At 40.7% G+C, this 10,000-nt stretch overlaps 1 protein-coding gene and 1 pseudogene across 4 annotated transcripts in view; one reads left to right on the top strand and one right to left on the bottom strand.

Annotated features, from left to right (window-relative positions):
• Positions 1-922, bottom strand: part of LOC138005975 (uncharacterized) — a 5,632-nt pseudogene extending 4,710 nt beyond the window's left edge.
• Positions 1-10,000, top strand: part of LOC138008314 (ubiquitin carboxyl-terminal hydrolase CYLD-like) — a 118,403-nt gene that overhangs the window by 7,281 nt on the left and 101,122 nt on the right. For 2 of the 4 annotated variants that reach the window (XR_011124229.1, XM_068855616.1), the window contains exon 1: positions 1,695-2,242. Coding sequence is in view for 3 of the 4 variants with exons in the window: in XM_068855616.1 (XP_068711717.1) it covers positions 1,781-2,242 (462 nt within the window). In the remaining variant the exon portion in view is untranslated. Of the gene's footprint in view, positions 1-1,679; positions 2,243-10,000 lie in introns of those variants that run through there. The other 2 variants (XM_068855615.1, XM_068855614.1) reach the window with 2 other exon arrangements.

The following is a 10,000-nucleotide window of genomic DNA, read 5'->3' as shown; positions in this document are numbered from 1 at the left end:
ACATCGGTCAACACTAATTTCCATCCGTCAAACTGACATTGGACATTTCGTAACAATTACACGACCCAATATCCCATGTTCGTATTGACAAGCTTACCGCTGTAAAAAGAATGAAAACAGGCAGAGAGTTTAGTTCACCCGATTCTCGCTAAAGGTACTGGGTATCACCCGACAAAAAGAGTCCCAAAGTACCGGGTTTGGTGAGAAGTTAAATCTCTGAAATTAGGCCATATACTCAGTTTAGTACAAGTTATGGCATTGAGAAATTCATTTTATGGAGCCGTTAGAGTCTTAAAAGCGTAACAAAGGATTGGAATTTCCGTTAAATTTATTTAAGCATGATTGTTTGCGCTTTTTAGGCTTAAATGTCGTTGTCATTTTTGTTTTCCGCTCAATCTCGTACCCAGAGTCCTCGGGCTTTTTGGCCAGCGGGTGAACGCCCGGAGAGACTCTGGGATAATGGACTTGAACTATATTTTTGATCGGCCGCTTGCGTAACAATGGCAGTCCAACAGGAAGTCGGAGGGAGATTCAAAATCTAAAACTAGTTTCAGCGCCGTTTCCTTTTTCTAGAAATATATAAATCGCAAAAATAACAGAACGACGAGGTTTGAGTTTTGTCTTATACCGCACGGGAATTTTCCCACGCTGCTAAAAAGTGATTACTGTTGCTGTTGCAAAAGTACCATGGGAAAACATTGCATCAGTCTCTTTGAGGAGAAATCCGTGGAATAAGGTCTTGTCGAAGCCATTCAGAATTACGAATTACGGAAACATCAAATTGTAGTAGAAGAGGACATTGGTGTCGTTTCCACAAAAATTTGTCGATTCTGTTGCTTGCATGATGGCTTTCTGAACGTTGGAATGCACGTGCACGCTGAAACACTAAAAATACACTTACCGAAAGCGACAGAGGTTTCATCTTCAGTTGCTCTTACAGCAAGCCAATGATCATTTCTCCAGTTTCTTTGATGGTGTGTAAGGCTAAAAATTTTTTTTCTCGAACACTTCAACCCGCCATTTCTACTGTTTACGGTTTTCTCTTTTCTGTTTCCGTTTAAACTCAAGCATGCGCAATAAGACCGGAACCCACGTTTTCTGGGAAAATGGAGTCGATTGTCCCAGTCTGTCCGGGCGCTCACCCGCTGACCAAGAAGCCCGAGGACTCTGGGTACGAATTGTTGAAGGCGGCGAAATACGAGATACAAAAACCCTCAACTTGTCGCACAACATTGTTTCGTTGCAAGTTTTGGTCGATGTTTCGCGTTTTTCACCTTGCGTGATCAACTTGACCCGCAACAAAAACATTTGTCGCGGGTTGAAGAGATGCAGGGCGCTGATTGGTTGATTTGCTAGTAGACGAGCACATTTGCTGCGCGACAAGTTGTGAGCTTGATGAAAAACGAGCAACAAAGCCAAAATTTGTTGCTCAGAGTAGACCCGCGCTCTACTTTTCGCAACAACTTTCTTCAACACCCAACAAATGTTTTTGTTGCGCGACAAGTTGATCCTGCAAGGTGAAAAACGCCTGTTGCGCGCCAAGTTGAGGGTTTTTGTATCTCGTATTGAAATTTTGCGATTCGCTTCTGTTGGGTTCGTATTGAATTGTGGGGAACATACTATAGTATACTTTCGACGGGTGGTGGGGTGATACCCGCGTACTGCGGTGCATTTTCAGCGGCTGTCACCCACAGGAGTCGCGAGAATCGGGTGACGAGGAGGTGACGAGGATGACGAGATTGGGATTTATTTTATATTTTGAATAGTGCATTAGTAAACTATGGAACGAAGGAATAGATACATTCTTTTACAAGATCGTGTCGGAGAAATACTGGGAAGAAACATGCTGACACTTGGTCTTGCTCCTAAATCTACACGTACACAAGTGTTAAAGGGGGAGTTACTGGAAGCACTTCTCGAAACTGAACAACCTGGAGACTCAACCAGGATAGCTCTTGGTGGAATTGATCGTAAATTGCGTCTTGAGTGTTGTACGGAGGATGTTACGCGACTTACAAGAGAAGACGCCGATTTGCTTTTGGCCATTGGTTCGGTTACATTGAGATATCAAATATACATCGACAAAGAACGCCTGGATTTTGGTAAACGACTGGAATTCGGAAGTCAAGTTTTGGTTTCAGTTTTAACTGAAAAAGGGATTTCCAAGAATTTTCCTGGTGTGGTACGGTACAAAGGCGACTTACCCAGTATCCCTGGCACAATGTTCGGAATTCAGCTACATGTAAGTCTCGCTCATTGAGGTTTTCATCAAAAGTTGTGGACCTTTTAACCTTTTATATTTGCAAGATGAAGGTAGTACATTTTGCACTTTAGAGGATCTTGCCGATCTTGCGGGCAACTAGAATTTTCGTGCAAGTGCAATTAACTTGAGAGGAAATGTTAAGAATTTCTCCATTACAATACACAAATAAGGTGTACTGTATTCCAAAAAGGTCCTAACTTTGTGGAAACACATTTACTTTTTGTCATTATCTTTTTTGTAGCCCACCCCTCCAAATGATACCATGACGTGAGCAGTTGGTTTAGGTCCTACGCTTCCCGAGAGAGAAACCACTTTGAGCAACCATTTGATATTCCATCCAGCATGCGCGAGTTACGTAGCACCCCACGTGATGCATATATGTCTCTCTTAACTTCATTCCTTTCGCCAACAGAAAATCAAGGGTTTCCTGTGTCTTGTGGGAAGCACAGCCAAAGCATCTTTACCTTTCAAAAAATGGAAATGCCTTTTGACTATAATTCCAAATATTCCTTCATTTATCACTACAGTGGGCTAGTGCTAATGAAGCAGTTATGAACTTGAACACACTCACAAGTGCCAAAACAAGTTTACTTACTAGTTTTACTAGTTCAAATTTAATTTATTTGTCCATGGTACTGGACGGTGGCTCCCTCAAAGAAACAAATGGTTGCTTGCAGTGGTTTCTGTTACAGGAAGCGAAGGAGAAACCAACTGCTTGCAGGGTATCCAAATGATGAATGGTTACACTTCTGTCCAGAGATGCCCCTAACTGTATGCACACAGATTTCAACAAGCATCAGGAAGTGCCCCATTGCTCTTCTTCCCAACTTCAACGTCAATTGTGTCTCGTAATACAAACAATTAACGTCACAAAGTGTCCCCCAAATGCTGCTCCTCAAGTAAGGATAAACAGCTGCATTTACCCTGAACCAAAGATAACGCTAACCTTGAAAATTACCTTATTGTTGGAAATAGGTAGCAAAGGCTTGGACTTAAAGGCACTCCTTGTGTTGGATGTTGAAATTGGGTGTGCATACAGTACCACTCGAAACTATTAATGCATTTGCATGCGGTAATACCTCGTCTTTCCCGATAGTGTTTACCGCGAAATCACCTAGGTTGGACGAAAACTGCAATCGAGGCAAAGACGAAAGCAACCGAATGCCGTGGCCGACTTAATTGCGGTAATGTGCTGCAAGAAAACAATGGTACTTTGCAAAGCATTGTTTAATATTATCACACCTACAGTGCCGCTCGGAGATAAGCGAACAACGCAGACGCAAAATAAACGCACGCAATACGCGTATACGTGTTTTTTTTTGACACGTCTAAAATTGCGTATCGTATACGCGTTTGTGCCTTTGTTATTCATAACCGTAATTTTGCTTTTCCTGTTATTGTTTACGAAGACAAAAGAATAAATTGCGTGACTGCCGACAAGTCGAAAATTTGCATTTGCACGTATGTCGCTTTGATTACTAATCAATTTCGATCCGCAAATGCCGCCGATGAAAACATCCACAGGGCATTATTTCGAAGTTTAATATCCTTTAAATGCAACAAAGGTCTCGAAAGACGAGCGAAATTAAATCACCTAATTATGCCCCGAAAAACTGAAACCATGATTTTTGTCAGTGTTTGCCGTGACGCGTTACAGTCATTTCACGATAACCTTTTACCGACGCGTGCAAAAAAGTCCAATTTTTCCGTGCAGAAAAATCAAATAAATGCGATCGACATATCATAGAAAGTTTTTTACAAATATTTTCTTTGAACTGAGAGCATTTCACCGTTTGAATCAGCAAAGTATGCCCCGAATCACATCACGATGGCCTAGCTCTCGCCGGCACGTGCCCAAATTTAACTGAATACTTTTCCTTACAGAAATACCAAATAAATGTGATCAGCGCATCCATTGAGCCTTTGAAGAAAAATTTTGCGTCTGAAGTGAAAGCACTGTACCCATTGAAATCAGAAAATCATTCCCAACAGAGCTGAAGATGTGAACATTACATGAATTAAAATTGTGTTTGTGACGTGTCGGCAACCGTGTTTTACTTCACTGTCGCGCTGAAAATCCACACCAAAAAATCATTCGTTGCTGCTGCATTTACAACAAAACAACTCAAGCTGCAAAATTCTCAGCCTTACGATGAATTTCTGTACAAAACTGCTAATGATGACCCCTTTGCTAAAGAATTGTGTTTTTAGTTTACCACTAAACGGATGCACGGGTACGAAGTTTGTTTTGATACTGTATTATCGCTCTCAACGCTTTCATGTAAATTTTGATGTAAAAAAGGTTCTTGTGTGCCGTCTATCGATAGGTTTATATTTCTCCAAAAGTAAGCTTGATCATTTTTTTTTTTTGGGCTTTAAAACACAAATATCTAGCCAGAAGGACTTTGCGCTGGTGAGATTTTTTGCTCTCTAAACCGGCCTTTAGTGACGCACCGACCAGCGAACACGCAAATTAATTTCACATTCACCACACCGGAAACGATTGAGAAAAAACAAAGACAAGGCAACAAAAGAAAGACAAAAGTAGAGCTCATAAATACTAATGAGCCTTTTTGCGTTTGTGTTGACGCGCATCCGCGTTTTTTTTTATGCGTTTACGCGTTTTGCGTATACGCGTTTTTTGCGTATATTTTGGTTCGCTTATCTCCGAGCTGCACTGTACAATCTCGGACAAAACTGTTGAGACAGTGACACTAATTCACCTCCATTTTGACACACCCCTACTTACTCCCCCCTTCCCACTCCCGTCCCCCCTCAGTCAATGTTGCTGAGTATTGTCATATGTTCTATAGCATATTTCCGACCAAGATAAGGCAACATTGAGTTTGGGGGGAGGGGAAAGGGCGGCTTTTAAGCTGAACGTTTGGATAAGTGGTTGGAGTACCAAAACTGCCGCTTTGTCTCAACTGGTTTTGTCCGAGATTGTCTGTAACACGTTATGTTTCTAAAGCCGAAAAATGAGTAATTATTTGGAAAGATACATTTTTTGGCAGGTCCCTAAGCCATTTTTTAAGTATTGGAATTGTTGTTTTGAGCAAAATCTTATAAAGAGTTGCGGATTTTAATGTATCTTTTTGAAATGACTTCCGGTAGTTGCCAATTATTATATTTCTTGGCGCAATCTTTTATTACTGTTTGAGGGGCATGTTGTTCATTTACCCGCACCAAAAACACACTTTGAACAGGACATTTCTATCGATATAGAGACAGACCAACATCTTTCACTCTAAAGGCCCCATAATGTTTGTTAAAAATGGAGAAATTGGTGATCGTCAGAGTGACAGGATGGTCTGTAGATGGAAAGTAAATCTCAAGAGAGTAACATAAGGAATTTACTTGGTGTCTTCCAGCGACTTTATTTAACATCTATAAAGTCTTTCAGCAATCATGAGTCGATTAACATGTCATTAGAAAGGAAAGGAGCTGTAGAAATATAGCTACGGTTAACAAGAGTTTTTGACGGTTAACAGACATCACTCGCATTAACAAGCAATTGAAAGAGTCCTCTCCTTAAAGATGTTGTGTTAATCGCTGTTAACCGTTGAGACTTGCTTCAAACTCGATGTTAATTGTGTAAATAGGTACGAAATCTTCAAGAAAGCCATATTAAATTATAATTCGACCAGAAACATCCACAGAATATCAATTTGAAGTAAATTTTCCTTCCTCGTTCATGACATTTACGATCATCCGGTCTTTGACTAAATAAATGATAATTGAGTTAGAGCATTCCATTTATTTGTAAGTGCGTTTCTCAGACTTCTCAAAGGCTGATATTTTGTTCTGCAGCCTTTTCCTCGGAGTATTCTATTATCCATCAAGTCTGGTAGATATTGATTGTTTCTACTGGGAATGTCATCAGTGTTCTAATCACACGGGTGGAAAATTCCTCGTATGTTTCTTTCCTGATGTTGAAGTTAATCGCCTCTCTGTGAAGTTTTAACTTTACTAAATGAAATAAATTTTCTGTAGGATTAATGTCCGGGCTTCTGGGCACTGGTTAGTATGTTTTAATAGCTGAGAACCCCTGCGTTCCAACATATTTCGTTCAGAGACACAATTTTGACTGGGGTCTCCACCCTGAATCCATGACCAGGATGTTCCCGTTCTGGCCAGCATACACATGACGTCATAGTTGTTCTCCACGAAGCAAGCAAACAACCCACCATTTATTTTTTCATACTGAGTGCACCGGAGGACTCCTTTTCCATAGCTCTTGAAAAATAATAACTTTTACGACTCTCCCGCCTCTGCATACTTAAGCACCCTTTTCCGTGCCACTTCTCGTAAGACCTTCGCATTTGTTGCATCAATTTGGGCCTTGCGGTCCCCTTGCTAGCTCTACTAAATTTACTAAATTGGTTTAGTGGTAGAAACTCACCCTATGTAGATAGAAAGCTATGTTGTTTGGCCACACATCCTTTGGATACACAAACATTGCATAAGTTCGTCTTTTCGCCTCAATTACTCTCCCGAAAACCATACTTGCAGTGTAAGGACACACAATTCTTTCCTTTTGTGACCTCACTAATGAGGTTAATTAGCTATTCTTCCTTACAAAATTATATCTCGAGTCACACTTACTGAACTGTCCAGAAATTGTTGCCCTGGTTTGAAAAACTACAGAACTAATGCTATTTCTTTAGGTTATGGGATCGCAGACAATCTCGGACAAAACTGTTGAGACCGTGACACTAATTCACCTCCATTTTGACACACCCCTACTTACTCCCCCCTTCCCACTCCCGTTCCTCCTCAGTCAATGTTGCTGAGTATTGTCATATGTTCTATAGCATATTTCCGACCAAGATAAGGCAACATTGAGTTTAGGGGGAGGGGAAAGGGCGGCTTTTAAGCTGAACGTTTGGATAAGTGGTTGGAGTACCAAAAATGCCGCTTTGTCTCAACAGGTTTTGTCCAAGATTGTAGCTCTCCAAGGTAAAGAATGAATATCCAAACTGTTTTCACAGCACCGACGCGACACAACGCACTGTCATGAAAGCTTGTTTAATATGTGCATCTCATTTCGCCGTGACAGCTGAGAACAGAGAATGTTAATAACCTTTCATGATGCCTAATTCTTACATGTTTTAATGAATAAGTTTTTCGCTATCATGATGAACAGTTCTCCCAAAGGGGTAAAAGAACATTTCTTTTAAAAAATTGTGTGGATTATCCGTAACTTAAGTTGCCGCCAGTGCAGTCCGACAGGAGATACATTTAGAATCAAAAGCGCTTTAAATTTTGCGTCTGGTCCAAATAGAAATGTTTATGGGATAGTTGTTGAAAAGCTCCAACTTTGAACTAAACCTTACTACAACACGTAATGACTCAAAGATTACACCAGCGAAGAACCGTAACTGTATTCCCAAAGTTTCGTAAGCAACTCCTGACCACTCCTTATCGCGCGTTAATTACGATCATTTCTGATTCAAAATATTAAGTGGCAGGTAATTCAGCAGTTGAGCTTGAAATTCAGAAATATTCATACCTCTGAATTGTAAGATTTACTTGAATTAATGCTTCAACGACCACACGATAGATGAGTTCAATGAAGCCTCTGCCAATTTGGCGAGTTAAAACGTAAATAAACTGTGCAAAGGGTGTGATTTTGGGAAGTGCTTGCAGATTAAGGTGAGGAAACACTTTCCAAATTTTGTTTTCACGTTTTGGCTGTATGGAGGATTGAACCAGGTGATGTTTCAAGGCCTATTCTTGCGGTGTTTGGTTTCTGGAGTTGTTTTTCTGTAGGTCAGATTATATATGTAGCTGCTCTTGTTGAGTGCATCTTGGTAGGTTTCTTTCGCTTTATCAAATGATTCTTTATCGGAAGAAATTTCTGAGAGGCGCTTGTTTATGGATTCCGGTATGTTCTTTAGGATGGATGGGGGGTGATTGGATTTCTTGTGAACATAGAGTGGGATGTTTCCTTCTTTTGTGTAGGGATAGTGCTTTCCAGATTGGAGGTCAAGGGTGACGTCTCAGAAATTTACTGTAGTGATGTTTGCTTCGACTGTGATCTTTAAGTTGTTTTCACGGAAAATTTGGCAGAAGCCCTTCTTGATTCTTTCGATCTGTTGAGGGTTTGAGTTAAAAGCTGCCAAACCGTCGTCTCTATACAGGCCGATGCTGTTGCCATACTTTTTGGTTAGACAGGACAATAAATAACAACCCACTAGTTCGCATGTTTATTGTTTCATCATCCACTACTATGGAAAAGATCAACTTGAATTTCTCAACCAAGAACATTCCACTGCCACCAAGAAATGAATACATGAAACGACTAATTGAAAAAACTGAACATTTTCCGGGGTGATTACGTTGGAAAGCACTACTTCCTATCTGGGCAAGCTGAAACGTCAACCAAGGAAACCCAGGTATTTAAGTCAAGAAACTCACCCCCAAAGATAAATGAACTGATTCCTTTCGAAGAAGGTATGTTGAAACTAATTCATAACATTGAATTTGATGACAACGCCTCCAAATGCACCAACATCAAAACAAAAAGTCAAGAAACCAAATAATCTTCTTATTCCTGCTGACAAGACTACAAATTATTATTCAATGAACACTGCAACCTATGAGAAGCTGATTACCGAGAATGTAACGAAAACATACAAAAAGTCATGCCCCAAAGTTATAGACCAACTAAACTCCCAATCCGCCAGAGTGGCTAAAAAACTTGGATTAGAGAACCATATCGAAAAACTTGCAGAGAAAGAAGCTTTCATAACCTTGAAAGATCACAAACCTGAATTTCACGACCATCCAACGTGCCGCCTTATCAACCCTTCCAAATCTGAGATTGGTATAATTAGTAAGTGCATTTTAGACGAGATCAACACCACCATAATCCAAAAGATGCAAATCAATCAGTGGAAAAATACGACCAGCGTACTGAACTGGTTCAATGCCCTACAGCACAAAGAAAACCTCTCATTCATCCCTCTATCACGGAAAAACTGCTCACCAAAGCACTCGACTTCGCCAATATCTACAGACCCATCAGTGCCGACGAGAGAGAAATCATTTTCCTCTCCAAGCAATCTCTACTGTTTTCCAATGATTGCCCCTGGGAGAAAAAATCCTCTGCCAGCCAATTCGACATAACAATGGGATCTTTCAATGGTGCTGAAACATGCGAACTAGTGGGTTGTTATTTATTGTCCTGTCTAACCAAAAAGTATGGCAACAGCATCGGCCTGTATAGAGACGACGGTTTGGCAGCTTTTAACTCAAACCCTCAGCAATTCACATAGCACAGGACGTGAATCGGGTAGCATGTGACGCGATTTACGTCGTGCCTGAAGTGCCACACGACTGGTAACTTACATTTGAGCAGTACTGTACTTTGCGGCGTTTTTTAACCATTACGTTCACTTAAGTGTAGTTAAGCTAATTACTTGAGTTGCTCTTGCAGCTGGCCAGTACAACTGGCATTTTGTGCAGTGAAATTCAGAATAAACTGGACAATGGATCAGTACACCAAAAAGTTAGTGTCGAGCCCTGAATTATCCATGCGAAAAGATCACTCCTCAAAAAGATACTGCCAATACATTTGACGTAACAATGGGTTCATACGACAGAGCTGAAACTTGTGAATTGGTAGGATTATACATGCTCTCGCTTCTCGCACAAAAGTTCAAAAATGGAGTGTGACTCTACCGTGACAATGGTATCACAATATGCAAGGCCACACCAAGGCAAGTCGAAAAA

This window comes from Montipora foliosa, chromosome 6 (assembly GCF_036669935.1).
Source record: "Montipora foliosa isolate CH-2021 chromosome 6, ASM3666993v2, whole genome shotgun sequence".
In the NCBI taxonomy this organism is placed as follows: Eukaryota; Metazoa; Cnidaria; class Anthozoa; order Scleractinia; family Acroporidae; genus Montipora; species Montipora foliosa.
Note: the sequence above shows the minus strand (reverse complement) of the source record. Positions and strands in the feature narration are given on the sequence as shown.